Source organism: Lagopus muta, chromosome 9 (assembly GCF_023343835.1).
Source record: "Lagopus muta isolate bLagMut1 chromosome 9, bLagMut1 primary, whole genome shotgun sequence".
Taxonomy (NCBI): domain Eukaryota; kingdom Metazoa; phylum Chordata; class Aves; order Galliformes; family Phasianidae; genus Lagopus; species Lagopus muta.
This window is the reverse complement of record NC_064441.1, coordinates 21,353,596-21,373,888: the sequence shown is the minus strand read 5'-3', so window position 1 is coordinate 21,373,888 and position 20,293 is coordinate 21,353,596. Positions and strand designations below refer to the sequence as shown.

The following is a 20,293-nucleotide window of genomic DNA, read 5'->3' as shown; positions in this document are numbered from 1 at the left end:
CCCAGCTGAGAGCGGAACTCGGTCGCTCTGGGAGGGGCTTTAGGCAGGGCGCAGGGCGGACTGATGTGCCGGCGGTGTTACCGCGCCGAGTGGAAACAGCTCCCGTTGTGCCGCTCTCACAGCCGCCCCTGAAGCCGCGGCCCCCGGGGACAGGCATCGCTCGGCTCCGCCCCGCCGCGTTGCCCGGGAAACCCCGCGGGCTCCAGCCAATAGCGCGCCGCGGCCGGGTGCCGCCTCCCCGACGTCTCGCGAGATCTTCGCCGCGAAAGCGCGTTCTCGGACTACACCCGCCAGCAGCCCCCACGAGCTGCGGTCACAGCCAATAGTGTGTGGGAACGAAGCGGGGGGCGGGACGAAGCAGAGCCAATCCGCCGTGGGCAGCGGCGGCGGCGGAAGCGCAGCTCGGTTCTGGGCGCCGGCGGCGCGCAGCGAGAGTCGGGGCCTCGCCCCGGGGCAGGTACGGCAGCGGGTGGCGGGCTGTCAGAAGCCGAGGGCAGCGATGGGGCCGGCAGCGGGTGGGGAGCGGCGGGGGAGTTTGCGGCAGGCGCAGCGCTGCGGACGCAGGGCGAAGCGACGGCGGGGCGGGGCGGACCCGGGACACCGCGTCGGGCTTAGGACGGGCAGAGCGGGGCAGGGCTGTGCCGGGCGGGTAGCGCCGCGCTCCCGAACACATCCGGGCCCCGCCGGGCGGCTCGGCGGGGCGAGGCGGGGCCTGGCGGCGGGGCGGTCCCCATTGGGCAGTGTCCCAACCCCCCCCCCATTGGTTCGGCGCCTCCTGAGGGCGCTGCTGCGGCGGCTCCTGAGCGGCCGCGCGGCGCCACAACCCATTGGCTGCCGCGGAGGGGGCGGGGCGAGGAGGGGGCGGGGCTTCTGGCGCCGCGCCCAATGAGCGGGGCGGAACCCTCGGGGCGGGGGCGGCGCGGGCGGTGTGATGCGCGCGGCGCGACGTAACGGCCGTTCTGTGGGCTCTGTCTGCAGGCGGAGATGAGCTCTCAGCAGTTTCCCCGCTCGGGCGCGCCTCCCGCCGCGTTGGGAGCCAACCCGCCCACCGGACCCGCCGGCGGCACTGCCGGACTCATCGCCCCCGCGGCCACGAGTAAGCGGGATGGGGCGGGGCTGTGTGCGGCCCCGGCGGGGGGAGGGGGAGCGGGAGCGGCGGGGAGCTTCGGCTTCGCTCGGCTCTGCGTCGCTTTAGCTCTCGACGCCTCTCTTCTCTCTGCAGCGAGCGATGAGTCTGTCCGTGACCCCGAGGTGGCCCCCAGGGAGCAGCACATGGGCCCTGGTGCTCCTGCACCGCCCCGCGAGGAGAAGCAGGAGCCCGTGGTGGTGCGGCCCTACCCGCAGGTGCAGATGTTGGCCCCGCACCACCCGGTGCCTCCCGGAGCACCCGTGACGGTGGCAGCCCCACCTGCACACCTGGCACCAGCTGTGCCCCTCTCCTTCTCAGATGGGCTCATGAAGGTAAGGAGGGGTCGTGAATGAATGCATCTAAATGAGAAAAGCAAGTTGATTATTGATGAGGTTTTTTTCCCCTCAAGAAATTCTAGGATAGCTGTAGGTGCGTTTCGTCTTTTAACCTGTATTAAAACTTGAAGTGCTGAACACGAGTCAAGGAGTTCCCTGTTTTTATTGTTTGATTTTTGTTTCTGTGCTCTGATGGCTCTGGATGGAGGTGTTCCATGTGCTATGCTTCCTGGCATCACAGTGTTATCCTGAAAGGTTGGGTTTCTTGCACTCCTTAGAGTGACTTCAGGGAAGTCTGAAAATGTTCTCTATGTGAGAGTGGATGAGAACATGAAGCAAACTGCCGATGCACAGTGTGTAGAGAAATGCTACAGCCCCAACAGATCCATGCTTTGTGTTAGAAGCTGCCTGATTCCAGCACAAAACACGCTCTTTTTCCCAGATGAAAATGGAATGGCTTTTCATGCCCCTGGCCCTACTTACTTTTGGGCAAAGCTAGCTTTCCCCTCCATCTCCAGCAATGGTTTCTCCACCCTGAGTTGCCCCTGGGAGTTTGCAGCGCTCCTGACACTTCTTTCTTGCAGCCGCCGCTGAAGCCCACCATGCCCAGCCGGCCCATCGCCCCTGCACCACCCTCGACCCTCTCAGCTCCTACAAAGGTTCCTGGACAAGTCACAGTCACCATGGAGAGCAGCATCCCGCAGGCTCCAACCATCCCCGTGGCCACCATCAGTGGACAGCAGGTCTGTGCTTTCTGCTGCAATCACTGTAAGGTCAGAGCAATGTAGCACTGGCACAGCAGGTCAAGCTCTTTGAAGCAGGGGGGAGGCAGAGAGCAGGCTTCCCTGTCCAGTGGCCACTCTGTTGGTCAATTCTGCTTGGAGCAATATGCTTTAGTTACTGCTGGCTCTGTAGAAAGCTCCTGAGTTGGTGTAATCATCCAACTGGCAGTGAGACTGCAATAGGAGAAACATATCCAAAGCTGTTATGTTCTTTAAATAATTGAAGCCGGTGTGCCAGGGCACTCATTGCAAACCTTCTGAAGTCTCAGGGCTTCTGTGTAGTGTCCTTAGGAGGATTTGAGTTTGGATATGCTGTTACTTTCATGACTACTCATAAAAAGTCCAGCACTGTTAGAAAATGGAATTCATTTGTTACAGTGTTTGTCAGAGTGCTGCTCTTCCTCTGACCTGAGTGGCAAGGTGCTAGAGATCTGCGCCTTTAAGGTCACTGGTAGCAGAAGGGACATGTCTCAGGTTGGTGTCTGAGTGGCTGCTGACAGTCTGCTGTGTGCCAAACAGAAAAACAGATCTCTCAAATGTTGACATCCTTCCTGTCTGGTGTCAGCTGGCTCTGACTTCTCCCTTCTTTACTCGCTTGTGATGCTCTTTGTAGCATGTATTTCTACAAAGTCTTTTCTGTCTTTAGAAGTCTTGAGGTAATGCTGTCAGAATGGCTGTTAATTCTTATCCACAGAACTCCCTGTTTATTTTTTGATATATGTCTTTAATTCTGCAGGGCCACCCCAGCAACCTGCACCATATTATGGCTACTAATGTGCAGATGTCAATCATCAGAAGTAGTGCTCCTGGGCCTCCTCTACACATTGGAGCTTCCCACCTTCCTCGAGGTAAGCACTGAGCAGTGTGTGGCTGCCTGTTGTGCTCACCTGCTGGGGCAACGCACCCTGTCTCTGAAACTCTCCTCACTGCTGATATATGTGGTATAGAGACCTCAATTGTTCTACTTCTGTGCTGTTAGCAGTGAATGCTTTCGAAGAGGGGAAAAAAAAAGCCAAAAAACCAAAACCATACTGGTGTAGATTGGCCTGTTGTGCAGAATGTGATGTTCTTGGTAGTAAGCATCTCTCAGTGAACCACAGTGATGTCTGAGCCCTGCAGCTATCTGATAGAGGATCATTCCAGTATGTACTTATAGTGCTAATATATCATGTGCATTTGCATTTGCCCTTGGGTGAAATGCTGATGCCAACTCCAAGCTCCTGTCTCTCAGGACTTCAGTTGCTGCAGATTAAAAAACAGCAGGGCAGCCCTTTGCAAGAAGCTCAGTGCAGTGATTCCAGATAAGCTTCACTTTCCAAACGTTTATGAGTTGGGTCTCCAAGTTTCAGTTGGTCTGAATTTCAAAGCACCGTTTGCATTTCTGTTGCCGTTGAGATCTGATATTATGCCACTGCTCAAGGGAAACAAAAGTGTTGCGTGCAAAGATCTGACCTCATGCTAGAATAGCTGGAAGGGCTGCAGCATTATTTGCAGCTCAAGTCAATGTATTTTTGGTCGCCTGATTCCTGTAGGACAAGCAGCATAAACCTGGGGTTTTCACTTAGTGTATTTTCTCTCCTGATCTCTTTCTCTCAGCTTGCATACCGCTTCCTAACATAGTTTCAGTCAGGAATGTTTATGCAGTCCATCAAATGATTTCAAGGCTATTTGCCTTTCAGAGCAGTTTCACGTGATCAGGAGTCAGCAAACTGTGGACAAAAAACCCCACAGATCTCTGCTGCTGCAGCTTTAGAAACTGTTGGTGACTTTTTCTCCATTTTTATTTATTGCAGGGATATTCCTGGTATCAGATAACTTGTTTCCCCATTAGCTCAGTGGCCAAGCTGTTTGAATTATTTCTACTGATTTCTCTAGCTAGGAATAGAAAACTATCAGGTTTATAACATCAGGTTACTGTTGGGAATGAGAAGCATCAGTAAACCCAAGTCACTTAAGGGGAAAGGCAGACATCATTTTATGAATATAAAGTACTTTTGCTCCTAGCCTTGCTTTTAAACCATTGTTATCTAAACAGAAATACGTCCCAGCTAACACAAGGGCCTGTCTCTGCAGTGCTAGTGGACCATTTGTATGCACTATTTAACATGCTTGGTTTGCTTCCCAGGTGCTGCAGCTGCTGCAGTGATGTCCAGTTCAAAAGTAACTACAGTCCTGAGACCAGCATCCCAGCTGCCCAATGCAGCCACTGCTCAGCCAGCAGTTCAGCACATCATTCATCAGCCAATCCAGGCAGGTAGCGGCCAGGCAGCTCTGCAGAACCACCTGCTCCAAGTTCCTCCTGGCATCTCCTTGCAGTCCATCATATTTGTTGGGCTGAAGCTGTCAGCAGCTCTCTTCTGATTCAGTTTGTTGGGTATCCATGTCTGAGAGCAAGCTGTGAAGTGGTCCTGTTAGTCCCATGCTTACAAGTTGGGAGCAGGGCATACTGTAATAGTGGAGTTTTAGTCTGAAAGCCCTAGCATGTTGTGTAGATGGGTGTTTATTCTTAACTGTATTGATGTAGAATTTAAAATAATAATAATAATAAATGTAGTATGCTGCCAGAAAGATCTCAGCTTCTACATTCGTGTTAAAGAAAGACTGTGGGTATCTGCTCTCTGCAAACGTTCAAGGTTAGGGTAAAGGGTCAAATAACTTCATGCTTCAAGATCCCAACATAATTACCTTTGCCTTCCTATATGTGTCGTAGTATGGGGTTTCAACCTGTTCTGAAGGAGCCTTTGTTGTTTCTCCTAAAATCCTTCAGAAGCACTGCAGTAATTTCTGTTAACCTTCCTGGTCGTTGGTGCCCTCTGTATGTCCTTTAAAAATCAGTAGATTTCCACAGGAGCTTGCAGATCAAATCAGAAAGATTGAAAACATCATAGAATGCTGAAGCTTAGTTATAAGATCTTAAAAAAGGTGATTCTAGGCAAATAATTCCTACTTATTCTCTAAAGTGCAGAATTTCTTTTCTGAATGCCTGTCTCTGTTCTTGCAGTCTCGTCCACCCGTGACAACTTCAAGCACTATTCCTCCTGCTGTGGTGGCAACTGTCTCAGCCACGAGAGCTCAGTCTCCTGTTATAACCACAACAGCAGCACATGCCACAGAGTCAACCCTCAGGTAAAGATGATTAAGGCAATTTTTTTGCAGTCTGCAGTGCTCTGACTGCACAGAGGCTGTGGGAGGAGGAAACATGTTAGTCATCCTGAGCTGATTGTCCTCTGGATGTGGGATGGTGCAATACAAAAACAGGAGTGCTTGCACACTACGGAAGCTTTCAGTTCTGTGAATAAAAGTTACTACGAAGGTGAACTGTTGCACTGTGTTACAAAAATGGGCACAACAAATCAGTTCTGAACTGCTGCTTCCTGGAAAGCAGAGTTTCCTTTCTAGGAGCCTATAGTTCAGCCTCTTTTTTTCCGAAGACACAATGAAGAGTGACAAGTGAATGTTGTAGAGCATCCCTGACAAGAAGAGCTTTTATACAGAGCTATTTAGGGCAGGCACCTGACGAGGACAGAACGGTGCAGTTTGAGTTCCTCATGTTGCTTCACCATGTTTTTGATAGCAGTGCTCTTTTAGAGAGGAAGAAAACAGAGCCAGACGCATCACTTTGTCTTTCAGATTTAGCATCCACAGAATTATCTTCATGATTGTTTTTCTCTCCAGCCGGCCCACCCTGTCTATCCAGCAGCACCCACCTTCTGCAGCCATCAGCATCCAGCGGCCCGCACAGCCCCGCGATGCGGCCACGCGGATCACACTGCCATCCCACCCAGCCATAGGAGCACAGAAGCCACAGCTCCACACCATGGCCCAGGTAGGCTGCTGAGGGGAAGCCCTTCTGCCGCTTTCGGGCATCGTTTGAATTTATGTTTGGGTGGATAAGATGAAATTTGGGAAAGGAATGTTAGGTTAGAAATTGATGTTCTTTACAGTCCATGCGGCATGATTCCAAGCTGAGTAAATATCAAAAATCCCTTCAGTATCTATTCTTTCAGTACCTAAAGGGAGCCTATAAACAGGAGGGGAGTCAACTCTGTGAAAGGGTAGATAACAGCAGGATAAGGGGAAATGGTTTTAAGTTGAGGGAGGGAAGATTGAGGTTGGATGTCAGAGGGAAGTTCTTTACTATGAGAGCGGTGAGGTGCTGGAACAACTGCCCAGAGAGGCTGTGATGCCCTGTCCATCCCTGGAGGTGTTCAAGGCCAGGTTGGATGGGGCCCTGGGCAGCCTGGGCTGCTATGAAATGGGGAGGTTGGTGGCCCTGCATGTGGCAGGGGGTTGGAGATTCGTGATCCTTGAGGTCCCTTCCAACCCTGGCCATTCTGTGATTCTTTGAAAAATGTGGTAGTATTTTAACTTGAAGCTTTTCTGCTTTTAATAGAAAACCATTTTCAGTACTGGTACTCCAGTGGCAGCAGCAACAGTGGCACCTATTTTAGCAACAAATACCATTGCTTCAGCAACCACAGCTGGTGAGTGTTCATAATGCTATTGTGAGAGGGCTGTGGGTTGTTGAGGTTTTCTTGTTGTTTCTCTATGCTGAAGTTGGAACCTAATTAGATCTGAGGGAACCTTCCTTTCTGCTAAAGATTGCTTTTGGAAGTGTGTAATTAGAATCTAGGAGAGAAGTTGCTGAGCTCACAAAGGGGCTGTCTGGGCTGGGTTTTTTTGCTCTTCATTTGGATGTAGATATACTTCTGTGTGATAGAGCTCTGCACAAATATCTCGTATGCTCCTTTTTTTCTTAGGTTCTGTTTCTCACACCCAAGCGCCTACAAGCACCATTGTCACCATGACAATGCCCTCCCATTCTTCCCATGCTACAGCTGTCACGACCTCAAACATCCCAGTTGGTGAGTGATTTCAGTTCCAGGAGAAATGTGCACTGGGTACTTTGGTTATACTGTTTATGCTAGCAATATTTGTGTGCATTGGCACGTCAGGGAAGGGAAGCAAATCAATTCAAGCTGGGAGAAATCAACTAAAGGTCTGCAATGGCACAGCTTATTTCAGTGCCAGGAAGAAATAGATGTTCTAGGAGGAATAAGTAATAAAATGGCTCATTAACTTCCTCAATTGAATTTTCAGACAAACGTAGGCCTTTTGGCATTGCAGAACCTGCACTGTATGCACTAGGAGTTGTCACTGCTCAGTGATAAGGCTTTCTTAGCTGGTTTTTGTACAAGAATCCCATGATTCTTGAGGCATTGGATGCAGCTCAGTCAAGGCTTGTGTGTTCATCTGAAGGTGAAACAGCTGAAGCCTAAAAATGGCAAGCTTATATGCAGACATCCTGGAAGTGCAGTCTGCGTGAGATGTTTCCAACACATCTACTTAAGTTTCCTTTGTTCATCTCCTCTGTTCTGCCCACTTCCTTTTGTTGAAACTCTTTAGTATCTTTCCTGCCATGAATTTGCCTCTGTCTATATTTGCCTACCATATATTTCATTTCCTTTGGTGTCTGTCAAGTTTTGCTTTGAAAATATTGATAAATAAATTATTGACAGCAGGAAGGATTGAGCTGATCATTGGAAGGAAAAAATAGGCAACTTCACTGAAGTTCTGGAGTTACTTCACCTCTTAACAGTTAGAAGTTACAAAAACACTTATAATGTCTTAGAATTCTGGTACAAGTGAAATGGAAAAAGTATAAGATGGATTTGTTTAGTTTCCTATGTTTCTTCTTAGCCTGGTCTGGTGGTTGGTGACCCTGCACATAGCAGGGGGTTGAAACTAGGTGAGCATTGTGGTCCTTTTCAACCCAGGCCTCCCTATGATTCTTCCTGTTGAAGTAATGTGTCATCACTGGACAGGAAATGATTGGAGGTTGGGGGCACCTTGGCAGTGGGGTTGGGGGTTTGTGGTTTGGGATAGGGGTTTTTTTGTTTGCTTTTGTGTCGTTTTTTTCAGTGTGGTTTGTTTCTGCTATTTGTTTTGATTTTTGTTTGGGTTTTGTTTTGTGGGTTTTTTGAGCACTAATTCTGACTCTGCAACTTTTTCTCTGACTGATGACACGTTTGTCTTTCTGCAGCTAAAGTGGTTCCTCAGCAGATCACACACACTTCTCCCCGGATTCAGTCTGACTATGCAGCAGAGAGGAGTAACCTCATACCCCTCTCCAGTCACCGGGCATCTCCAAATCCAGTAGCAATGGAAACCAGGAATGACAACAGGTGGGGAAATAATATCTCTATGAATAAGAGAGTGCGAGTAGCTTCTGAGTGCCTTGCTGCTTGTCTGGGCTCAGGGCACGTGGCTTGAGAGAGTTTTGGTAGTTCTGAATTAATCACAAGAGCCAATGAATGCGATAGCTTATGACAGATGACAAAAATTGGGCAGCGGCCCGAAGACAGGAGTTGGAGGTAAGCAGATGAAGTGCTGTGACGCTTGTTGTTCTTGCTGCCTGCAGGCAGTCGGTGCCTGTCCAGTTCCAGTACTTCCTACCGACCTACCCGCCCTCTGCCTACCCGCTGACTGCGCACACCTACACCCCCATCACCAGCTCGGTGTCCACCATCCGCCAGTACCCAGGTGAGGAGCTGTGGGCTGAGCTGGCCAATGCTTTGCTTGCTTGTTTGTGTACCAGCTTCAGCGTTGGGAGCAGCTGAGAGGCTTGCATGCTCCTTTCTGGTAACAGAGCGCAGAGTCTGACTTCTGCTTTCCCCTAAGCCTACATGGAGCACTGAGTGGCTTCAGAGGCCTGCTACACACAGCTAACAACCATTTTGTTGTGAGTTTCAAACCTGATATCCAGAAGCTTGTCTCTTTTAAAGTATCAGATTTCACAAATCAAAAAACAAGGGAATTCCTCCAAAACAGATGAGCTCATTATGCATCTTCATTCTGTAACATTCTGAGAAGCCCGCTTTTGGTATCTTTTCATTTGAATATACAGTTTGAGAGAGAAGCGTGAGTTGAAAACAGAAAGCAAGTTGCATTGCAAGCTCTTGGTGTTCTGTTTACCAGAATCAGGCAATAACCAGTTTGAATTGTTGCAGTAGTTTGCAGAGAAGCAAAAAAAAAAAAAAAAAAACAACAAACAAACCAATCACATATTATGTGAGCAAATGCTGTCATCCCAAACTAAGGTCATTTTCTTGAAACAAAAACTTGGAGCACTTCACCTTGCTGAGTAGCTTAGGACAGATGTGGTGATTTCCACAATCCAAACTCTAAGGAGATGCCTGATTTGGGTTTTCATGGTGTGTCTGCTGGTGGTGTGTTACTCCTGACCAGTACAGCGGCCTTGGAAGGACATGGAGGTTGCAGAGTCCATTTGCTGACTGGGAAAATATGCGTAGGGAATTGATGTGTTACTGGGGTCTGTTCTTTGTTAATGACACTGAAACTTTAATTTCACTGTCAACTTTCAGATCTTGACTGTAAGACATGGGCTTTGGGGTGATTAGATGAGTTGGGATAGGGACAGAGGGGCTTCCTTCTGTACCTTCCTGCATTTTGAGCAGTGTTACTGGGTGCTGACAGCTGTGGTTGAATGGTTCCAGAGCCCTGGATAGAAATGCTTTGTTTGTTTGTCCTGCACTCAGTTGGTGGGGGGGAGAACAGCAGTGTGCTGCTGGGCAGCAAGGACAGATGTCACAGCAGTCGTTCATGCTGCCACTGGAACATCGTACGAGTCCACAAAGCAGACCATTAGGAGTTGCAGTGTTGGTGGCATATGGGGCCAACGATAGGCTAACACTAATCTTTAAAAAAGATGACCTTTCTTCATTGCCGGAGGTATTTTGCTTGTTACATTGATTTGAAGTGTCAATTAAAGGTGTTAATTAGGGCAGTAACTGGTGATACTTCAAAGCAGAGAACACGGTACAAGGAGGGATACAAACCTATGCTGAGGACAGCTGTGGAGGACTTAGCTAAAAGCACAGAGGAAACTTCTTAAAAGATCACTGAGCTGAGAGGTACCCGTGTGTTTTGAGGAAGGATGTTAGCTTTGGCTTTCCAAGAGCCAGTTGTGTTTACACAGCCTCCAAAATGACTTTGTTGGATGGACAGTTCCACCACGAGTGTTTCACCTAGAGTACCCCTGGCAGAAGTGGTAAGCAGAAGCCATTTCTGTGGACCTGGTGCTGTATCTTAGTTTTTAGAGGGGCTGGTCAGCACAAGAACACGGTGGAAATCCTGTGACAAAACCAGCTCGTTCAATTGAGAAGGCTCTCAATTGTTAGTGGACAAACTGAGCGTTGCAAGTTAGCACTTCATTCTGTGCATGGCTGCAGAAATGATGTTGCTGTTCTGTGACATTTGGAGCTCTGGAGAGCCACAGGTAGTCCAGCGTGGCTGCTAAATGCTCCCTGTGAGAAGTGCAGCACACCTTGTGGGAGAGCTGGAAAGATGCAACCACAGTTGCTTAGAGCTGTACATTCAAATGAACTAATTGAACTTTTAACTGTAGGTGCCTCACTGGGAACACCACATAGATTATGTGCTCATTCTAGCTGTGGGACCCAGTCTGTAATTGTCTGTTCTGAGTCAGATAAGATTGCATTCTGGGTCAGAACACTTTGTCCAGCTGTGTGAAGGGGAGGTGTTTTGCTGATGTGGGAAGTGAGTTGTGTTTTAAGGTGCTTACACTTGGGTCTGTCTTCTCCACGTGCTTTTGTACAGCCGAAGATGTTAATTGTATTAATTGATGTAATGAGTTCTGTGGAAGACTGTATTTTGAAAAGAATTCCTTTAGGCTTCTAGTGTATTTAAGCAGGAAAAGTGCCAACTATTGGTGCTTGGAGACTTTGTGTAAAAATATGCAATGAAAAAAATACTGTAGTGAGCAAAAATAGCACACAGGTTTCTGAGACTGGGTATAGAAACATAACCTTAGCATGACTTTAAGGCAAACCTTGATCTTCATTGTTGCAATGTGGGGTGGGGGGAAAAAAAGTTCAAGCAACGTGGAGACAACGCGGCCTCTCTACTCTCAAACTCATTCCTGCTTCAAACTAACCTTGGGAGTACCTATGGGGTGAGAGGTGGTGGGGCTGAAGGGCCAGGCCAGGCCTGACAAGCTGTCCGTGTTGCTGCCCGCAGTTTCAGCCCAGGCGCCCAACTCTGCCATCACGGCGCAGACGGGTGTGGGGGTGGCATCCACTGTGCACCTCAACCCCATGCAGCTGATGACTGTGGATGCATCCCACGCCCGCCACATCCAGGGCATCCAGCCAGCACCCATCAGTGCCCAGGGCATCCAGCCAACGCCCATCGGTGCCCAGGGCATCCAGCCAGCACCAATTGGGACTCAAGGCCTGCACCCAGCTGCACCCATTGGCACGCAGGGGCTGCAGCCGGCGCCCATCAGCGCTCAGCAGCCCCAGGCTGACACCAAGACCTCAGGTGAGTGGTCAGAACCCGTAACTCCTGTGCAGTGCTCTGCCTCAAGGACTTCCTTTAACTCTGGGTTATGACTTTGTGTGGTGGATCTCGAGCGGTGCCAATGCTCAACACCAGATACATCCCTGTGTGTGTTCTCTTTCACTAAATACTCAGTGAATGCAATTCATCAGTGTTCTTCAGGCACACTGGGTAGAACGTATGGGTAGCATTGGATGGGTTATGTGAGCAGGAGAAACTTGACAATGCGTTCAGCAGTTCAGTACGGCCTTGTGGGAAGAGCCATTTACAAGCAGATCTTCACTGAACTGTTGCAGCTGTGTGTTGGGTCACTGCAGCAGTAAAATACAGCGAGGTACCTTCAGTTTAGATTGGTGTGATCAAATCCCAGTGATGGACTGAAGGAAGGGGAAAAATAGCAGCCAAGAGCATCCACTCTTTGCAGTGCTGGCAGATACCAGTGTGACTCCCTGCCTTGTTGTTCTGCATGTTTGTTTTCCTAGCAGGGCTTGGCAAGAAGCTCAGAATATGAGCTGCCAGCTCTAAGTTGCCACGTGGCCTCCAACAGCAGACCCGGTTGTGTTGGTGACCTCCCTAGCAATTTTTGTGTCTTCCCCTTCTTCTGGTAAAAGTATTTCTGTAGCCAGCAGTTGTTAGACCAGGGGCAGTTACCATCTGCCCTGCAGCAGGCCTAGACAGCAGAGTGCTAGTAGTTAAGGTGTTAGTTATGAAGTAGTCTGAAAGTGCTACAGCTGAATATTGAGCGGGTCAAAGGAGCAGAGGGGCAGCATGTGTTCTGCAAACACCTGCTTTGTTGTCAAACCTCCTTCAGTAACTGCTCCTTCTTCTTCTGTTCTCTCTGCTCTGCCAACATCCATCCTTCCCAGCAGTAGTCCTGGCAGATGGAGCCACCATTGTAGCCAACCCTATTAGCAACACCTTCAACACTGCTTCTGCAGCGACTACAGTTGTACAGACCCACAGCCAGAGTGCCAGTGCCCCAGCACAGGGCTCTTCCCCACGCCCGAGCATCCTCCGCAAGAAGCCAACCACAGATGGGTGAGTAAGGTTGAAGGGGGGACACAGAAATGACACCTCTGTTCAATCTAGCCCAGCTACATGGAAGTATCTTAATGTGAATAGGAAAAGTCCGGGCAGGTTATATGGTCAGCAGTGGATGCAAGTGATCTGCAGATCTGTGAAACCCATTTTCTTCTCCTCCAGGACAGATCATAGCTGCTGCTTCCTCTCTGTAATAAGATGTCTCTAGCTTCAAAAGTGACCTTTTAAGGGAAAGTGGGTTTTGTTAATCTAAGCAAGAAAACCTCAAATCCAAAGAGGTCAATTACTAAAATTAGAAATCCGTGCTTTGATTTCAATGCTTTTCTTGGAAGAGTCTGTGGATGAATAGTAAGGATGGATTAGTACCCTGCTGTGAAAACTGATTAGGAAAAGGGGAGGGAATCACTTAAAATACTTCATGTTCTCTGGCTTAATTTTAAATGCCTGAATAAAAGAGGCAGGAGAAAGCATTAGAATTAACAATCTACTTCCTCCTTACTGAAGACTGAAGATGTTTGGAGCTGATATGTTCTATGAGGCTAAAATTGGTTTTGGTTTTGGTTTTTTTTGTTTGGGTGGAAACCTTTAAAGCAGAGAAGTTGCAAGCTGTAAAAATGAAGCATAAATTAAAGAAGCAGATGTAGATCACTGAAAAATGTTTCCATTTGAGAGGCTGATTATTTGGAAGGCAGTCTCTCAGCCTCACGGGGGACTGAAAAGTCTCTTAAATGTTTTTCTGAGTGCAGGACTGAGCTGTCTAACATCCACATGCAGGGTTTGGAGATCCTGGAGCCAGGCTTTGACACAGTCTACTCCAACTAAGTAAAGCAGTTGCCTGTCTTAGTGCTGTGCTGCCTAGTTCCAGGTAGTTTGCTCTGTCCTGGGCTTGTGCAGGACATTGGTGTGGCCGGATCTCCCTTCCCCTCCAGCCACCACATCTAGAGCCTGGCAGTCTCAATAAGATGCGCTGACTGGCAAGGTGAAAGTAAGGCTGGTATTTCTTGGAGAAACCCCAAACGTGAGGGAGTCTCAGCCAGAGCAACCAATCTCTTATCTTTAACCAACCCTCTAAGTTTTATTTTCTTTAAAAACAAGACTTTCTGTAGCAGATCAGTTAGAGTGAGTGCGTGCAGAGACACATTTGACTTCTATCCTGGGTTTGGCAGGAGAGGATTGATTCCTTTACTTTCAGTGGTATTTATCTTTGTGTCAGAGGTGGGAACTTTAGATCTGCCCTTGTCTTGCAGCCTGGCAGTCCGTAAAAGCTTAATTCCACCTCAGCCACCTGAAGTAGCGAGCACACGTGTTGAGAACACTATGCGGAGCACGTCTGGATCACCGAGGCCTGCTGGGTAAGGCAGAAAACCAACTGCATTGCACTGGCTTCCTTTGGTGTGTCTGATCTGTGGTGTTTGGGCTTTTTTTGGTGAAAGGTGCTTTATATTTGTCAGTGTGATGATTTTGAACGGACGTGATTCTGTTACGAAGCTGAGGCAGTAGGCCTTTAAAGGATGTGGTTATGAGCTTGGATGAGGATAGTGACAAGAAAATAACCATGCTGTGTTAAAGGCTGTGCTGTGGAACCTTATAATTCTTTGACATTAATGCTAAAGGAAGTTGAATGGATCTTCTACCTGCTTCAGTTGTATCCAGTGGCTTTCTAAGTCACTGATTTAAAACTACAGTTTTAAAACTGTAGCCCACAGTGTGAGCTCTCGCAGAGAGGATGAGGGACAGTACAGCTTTGGTAAACATTCTGCTTGTTTGCATTGTGAAACCATATCGCTCCTTTTGCGAGTGTTTTGAAGCCATCTGGAGTCAGTCATGAGATTTGCTTGTACATTAGAAGAGAAGAGCACCTTACACAAAGGGGTTAGAAGAGAGCACAGCTGAGATGATACACTCTCCAGCTACTACAGCCAGGTGTTACTGTACAGGAAAAAACTGATCGGAGTCCACTGGGCTCATTTGCTTTGTGCTAGAAGGTCGTGACTGAAATGCAGTTGACATCAGCTTGTTTTACTTTCCTTTTCAATGTCACAGTGCCAAGCCAAAACCTGAGATTCACGTGTCCATGGCCACCCCTGTCACAGTGTCTATGGAGGCAGTGTCCAACCAAGGCAGCGAGCAGCCCACCATTGCAGTCCCTCCTTCCTCCCAGCAGCCCCCTTCTGCCATTCCAACCATCATTGCCGCAGCCAGCCCCACCTCGCAGCCTGCAGCAGCTCTGTCCACCATTCCAGGAGCCGTCCCAGCTGCTCCACCGACTTCTACCACAATTGTAGCTGCACCTGCTCCTCCAGCAACCATGAGCGGGGCCCTTTCAGCAGTGCTGGGACCTGTGGTGCCAGAGATAAAAATCAAAGAGGAGGTGGAGCCTATGGACATAATGCGACCGGTATCTGGTAGGTTGTTTTTAAGCACTGAGGTGTTTCTCTCGTTGAAATCCTAATTTCTCCACTGTCTCAATACAAGCAACCTGACAGTGGAATGACATCTCTTCCATGGTGGCACAGAACACAAGTCGAGGGGTTCCTTCATGCCTTCTTTTTCCAGTCCTCTTCCCTGCCTACTGCTTTTCAGTATAGAACATGGGATTTGGTTTTGGTGGCGTGACTAAGGTATGACATGCTGTGTGAGCAGAGTATGAGGTCTTAATGGCCCAGTAAATAAAATGGAAAGCAAAGGCTTAGGTTAAGCTGCCAGTTGACACAAGTTAGTAACTCCTAGGAGGAATGGGCTTGCAGTGTCTGAGAGGGTTCCTGTCTCAAGTACTAAGAACTGCAGAACAGCAACTAAGCAAGCATCTCTTAAGTTCTTATTTGCCATCTCCTGTGAAAACCACTCAGGGTTGGGACTGCTTTCTTCATTTTCAAACAGTCCAGTTGCAAAGAGTCTGTATGAATTGCGTGCTTAGAACACTGTCAGCAGCAGTGCTGGTATAATACAAATCAGTACAGTTAATCTCAGTTGAGATTTCATCCCAGGAATTCTGCTGCGTATCACCTGGCATGCTTGCTTCAGTCATGGCTGGTTGAGCTCTTCCCTGCAAATGTAAGGATTATTCCCTCAAGCTCCTGCTGCTATGCCACCATGCTCCAGAAGTGTGTTGATTTGTACAGTAGCCTGCTGACATAGGCTGTTGGCCTGGCAGTACAAGCACACTTGCAAGGCACTGCAGTTGTGCTTTGACTACATCTGACTCTACCTGCATTGCCAAGGGGACTTGCCTGTTTTTGACTGTGATCTGTGGTGAAAGATCAATTCAAAGATGTTTACTTACCACGTGGGAGATATTAGCACGGATTCCTTTTCAATAGCATTCAATTGCTGCAAGCCTTGAAAATGAAGGAACTGAGTGAGATCAGTGTCTTGTCATTTTTTGTTCTGGGGATGTTAGAATAAAGGCATTGTCCTGGTGATGGGCCCTGGCTTAGTACCTGGCCTCGTATACACAGAGGTGAACTGCCTCTGTGGTGGAATCCACGCTTCTCACAATGCCCTGGAAGAGATGGTGTTAAAACATGGTACTGTTACCTCTTTGCTACTGATAGTTGAGGTTCTTCTCCTTTCTCTCCTCCCAGCAGTCCCTCCATTGACTACAAGCACTGTCTCTCCATCTCTGGCATTGCTGGCCAACAACCTTTCGATGCCTCCAAGCGATTTGCCACCTGGTGCCTCCCCAAGGAAAAAGCCCCGTAAGCAGCAGCACGTCATCTCCACAGAGGAAGGGGACATGATGGAAACAAATAGCACTGATGATGAGAAATCTACTGCCAAAAGCTTGCTGGTGAAGGCAGAGAAGCGCAAGTCTCCTCCCAAGGAATATATAGGTAATGTCATCTCTGACATTCTTCTCCTCTCTGAATGTCTGTATTTACTTGTTCTCCTATGGAAGGCACGCTGTAATTCTCCTGCTTACAAAACACAAATAATGCAGACTCCAAATACCTGCTCCTCTGTATGGTGACGTTGGGGACTTTGTACAACACAGCGCTCATCCATTTGCTGTCACAATGGCTGCCGTGCTGATCTCCCACTTCCACCTGCTCCAGGTAGTGACGCAGCTATCTGTGAATCCTTTTGCAGATGAAGAAGGTGTGAGGTATGTCCCTGTGCGTCCGAGGCCGCCCATCACGCTGCTCCGCCACTACCGCAACCCCTGGAAAGCCGCCTACCACCACTTCCAGAGATACAGCGACGTGCGAGTGAAAGGTCGGTGTGCTGCCTGAAGCCGGGCACTCGGCACACGGCTGGTGCCTCAGAAACAGTCTTGGCTGGCTGATGTTGATAAGCAGCCCTACAGGAAGGCTTTGCTCACAGTTTGGAGAACAAGCGTCGGTCATGTGAGCTAATGACTTGGTTAGCTAGGTGGTGCTTCAATCTTTCTCGAGGCTGAGAAGAAAAGGGAAGGATTTTCCCTTTTATAGAATCAGACACAGCCGTCTATCTGTCTAATTAGTGTAAAGTCTTACGTTACTGAGAAATGTATTTATGTACAAGGATAGAAACTGCCTAGAGAAATTCTTAAGCAGACTCTATGGTGATATGTTATGGCTTAGCACTCAGGCTTTCGTACTGCCTAACAATCCTGCCAATGTAATCAAAACGTTCCCAATTTAGAGTCACGAGTCTTATGAGCTAACAGATGGGTCTGGTGGGTTTCTATGGAACGTTTTTTCTAGTAAGACAAAAATTGAGATCAGATTCTGTCCTTCGGGCCTTTTGGCTTATGTCAGAATCTATAAGCAGATTGGGTTTTTCAACTGTGTGAAGATGTGAAGGAAGGAGCAGATACGTATGTCAGCAGTGTGAGGTGGACTGCTGGCTGCTTCATGTACAGTGTTTGAAACAACACTGCGTTTTAGAAAAAGGAAAAAACGTAGTTGAAAACAAAATCTGAAATACAGATATTTTACCCATTGATGAGTGAGAGCAGCCCTCAGGTAACATGGCAGACGAGTAGTTATTTTCCTGTCCCAGTCAAAGGGTTGCTGACTCTTACTTATTTGGATGTGTGGAAAGCAGGAGCTAGGTTGAAGTTTTTGTTTGAGAACAGAGGTCTGGTGGACTCCTGAAACTTGAACATGTGTTTGTGTTTTTTGGTGACAGAAGAGAAGAAAGCTATGCTACAGGAGATTGCCAATCAGAAGGGTGTATCCTGCCGTGCACAAGGGTGGAAGGTCCATCTCTGTGCGGCACAGCTGCTGCAGTTGGTAGGTGCATGGGACGTGCCAGCTGTCTGTACCACGGGGAACATGGAGCTCTGTAAGGCAGGATGTTTTCACAAGCTCAGTACATGCTCAACCTGACACAGGGATGCCATAAGCTGGTGTGTAGTGCCCAAAGGGAGTGGGACACGCTTTCCCCTTTCTCAGGAATGTGGCGTAAGTGGCTTGGAAACTTAGTGTTGATTTTGATCCAGACATAAGAGCTGATGTATTTTGTACAGATGATCAAAATTGGCAACTCCCTCCTGCTGATGCACAGGTCTGAAGAAGCGTCTGTTTGGGATGGTGCGGCTGATCTGAGGAGGCAGCACTGATCCACATTCCTGGATGCTTCTGTTTCAGGTTGGGGGTGAGGTAGGTGCTCTGCATTCTAGCACCAAACTCCCCAAAACCTCTGCATTCCTGGAATAGTATTGTGAGAGACAGGGGAAACAGTTCTGGTTAGGTTCCATGTTTGTTCAGAAGTGGAGCGATCCTGTAAATAGGATGTTTAGTAAGGACAATAGTGCCACACTCAACATCAGAGGCTCCATCTTCTGAATTACTAACATGAGCAGCTGAGAGGGATTTTTGTCTTCTCTGCGTAGATTTCTTAATGTGGGCAGATGTTTTTTTGGCCTGGTGGTGAACCTTCTCATGAAGTGCTGTTGTCTTTTAGACAAACCTGGAGCGTGATGTGTACGAGAGACTGACTGCCTTACAGGAGGGGCTCATACCTAAGAAAAAGGCAGCAACTGATGACGACCTGCATCGAATCAATGAGCTGATACAGGTAGGCTCCTATGGCCTCTAAGCTCAGAAGAATTGTTCTACCTTTAGTAATTGCAGCAGGATATTTTCTAATGAAGTGCTAAGTCTGGCTTAAAAAACAACAACAACAACAAAAAAAAAAAAAAACAAAAAAAACAAAAAAACCCCTTCTGTCTCATCATTTAATGGTGACTTTATAAAAAGGTAGTTTGCGTTGACTATTTAGTCTGCTGTTAGTGATGATAGTATTTCATTTCAGGGGAATATGCAGAGGTGTAAACTTGTGATGGATCAAATTAACGAGGCTCGGGACTCGATGCTGAAGGTCTTGGATCACAAGGATCGTGTTCTGAAGCTTCTGAACAAGAATGGAACTGTCAAGAAAGTATCCAAATTAAAGCGAAAGGAGAAGGTCTAAAGCCAGAATAATGACTCTGGAAATGGAGAACATGTACAGAACGGAGTTGAGACCTTTTGTAGTTTGAGTTTATTTTTAAGCAGAGCATCTGAATAAAAAGGATGAGTTTAGAGAACAGATGGCAACAGATGGACATGTAAAGCCTGGTGACCTGAAGGGATTGTCAGTGATCTGTCATAACGAACAACGCTTTCTCTCAGGCTCATTCCTTTTTCAAGTCTTTGCAGTCTCACTTGTTTAACCCTCCTGATGTGTCAGTGCCTACTAATTGGAACTAGTGATGCAGTGTGGTGGGCAGTGCTGTCCTGTAACAGAGTAAGGGTGAATGGGGTGAGGTACATGTGGGAGAACAGATGGCCATGCTTTAAAGCGCTGAACGCAACACTGCTTTCCGTTGCCCCGTTCAGTTCTTCTGCCCTTCCAGTGTCTGAAGGAGCCTTTTAAAACCAGTGCCACTGCACCGCGTTCAGAGCCTTCAGTGGGTCAGAGGTCCCAGCTGTCAATTTTAAAAAGGAAACAAAAAGTAAAAGTTGGGGGGGAAGTGCCGGGGGGGGGGGGGGGAATAATTTCCAAGTGGTTTTTGTAGTGTCTGTGTGTGTCTCTGTGGGTGCTCCGAGATGCTTGTTTTGAAGTACCTCCTGCAGCAGGGTGCTTCCTGTAGCTGGTGTAACGTTAATTTTATGTACCACATACATCCCAAATATGAATAAAGGACTTGGAGGTTTTTGTATGTGAGCGGTTCGTGTACCTTTGTGCCAGCGGAACTATTCTATCTTTAAACTCAAAATCGGATTAAGGCTTTGAACGGAGCCAGCGGGAGGGAATACGCATGCGGGAATGGCCGCTTGTGCCGAAGAGGGAAGTGATTCGCATCGCCGCTCCTTTCCTGGGCTCGCAGGAGGCCAACATGGCACCCCGCTCCCGCTGCGACGGGCGGCTTGGGGAAGGCGGGATTCCCTCCCTCAACGGGCTGCCCGCCAGTTTCGACGGTTCCCACGCAGCTCGGCGGGCTCCGAGCGGCCCAGCCCCGCCGGGAGCCCTCTCAGCGTTTTCCCGCCCGCGGGCTCGTGAAGCAGACCGCACGGCTCCCCGCGCGCCACCGCGTAATGGGTTTCCCACAGCCCCGCATCCCTCCTCCGCGGTGCCGTCATGCCGGCCGCTAACCAATGGGAGAGCGGTATCCCCGCCACGTGACCGGGGTCTTTCCCCCTCCCTCCCCTCCGCCC

The 20,293-nt window shown here is 48.5% G+C and overlaps 1 protein-coding gene across 6 annotated transcripts; it reads left to right on the top strand.

Moving 5' to 3' along the window:
• The first annotated feature begins 161 nt into the window (after positions 1 to 161).
• SAP130 (Sin3A associated protein 130) lies at positions 162 to 19,624 on the top strand. Of its 6 annotated transcripts, none has more exons than XM_048954890.1 (21): positions 162 to 457; positions 979 to 1,096; positions 1,223 to 1,461; positions 2,049 to 2,207; positions 2,983 to 3,094; positions 4,372 to 4,496; positions 5,248 to 5,372; positions 5,922 to 6,072; positions 6,640 to 6,730; positions 7,007 to 7,111; positions 8,290 to 8,431; positions 8,668 to 8,789; positions 11,307 to 11,609; positions 12,494 to 12,665; positions 13,916 to 14,020; positions 14,712 to 15,073; positions 16,256 to 16,501; positions 16,758 to 16,883; positions 17,781 to 17,884; positions 18,558 to 18,671; positions 18,909 to 19,624. In XM_048954890.1, the coding sequence occupies exons 2-21, from the start codon at positions 985 to 987 to the stop codon at positions 19,065 to 19,067; spliced, it is 3,174 nt and encodes a 1,057-aa protein (XP_048810847.1). In that variant the 5' UTR covers positions 162 to 457; positions 979 to 984; the 3' UTR covers positions 19,068 to 19,624. The 6 variants fall into 6 exon arrangements, with proteins under 6 accessions (XP_048810847.1, XP_048810849.1, XP_048810850.1 ...); XM_048954892.1 differs by lacking the exon at positions 18,909 to 19,624 and adding an exon at positions 18,121 to 18,253 and having other exon boundaries at positions 16,253 to 16,501; XM_048954891.1 differs by having other exon boundaries at positions 328 to 457; positions 12,497 to 12,665.
• The last annotated feature ends 669 nt before the right edge of the window (positions 19,625 to 20,293 follow it).

What these genes read in the sequence shown, in the direction of transcription:
- SAP130 (XM_048954887.1), top strand. Translation starts at nt 985, where the DNA reads ATGAGCTCTCAGCAGTTTCCCCGCTCGGGCGCGCCTCCCGCCGCGTTG. An exon ending in AGCTTCCCACCTTCCTCGAG is followed by an intron (nt 3,095 to 4,371) that starts GTAAGCACTGAG and finishes TTTGCTTCCCAG; the next exon opens with GTGCTGCAGCTGCTGCAGTG. An exon ending in TCCTCCCAAGGAATATATAG is followed by an intron (nt 16,502 to 16,757) that starts GTAATGTCATCT and finishes ATCCTTTTGCAG; the next exon opens with ATGAAGAAGGTGTGAGGTAT.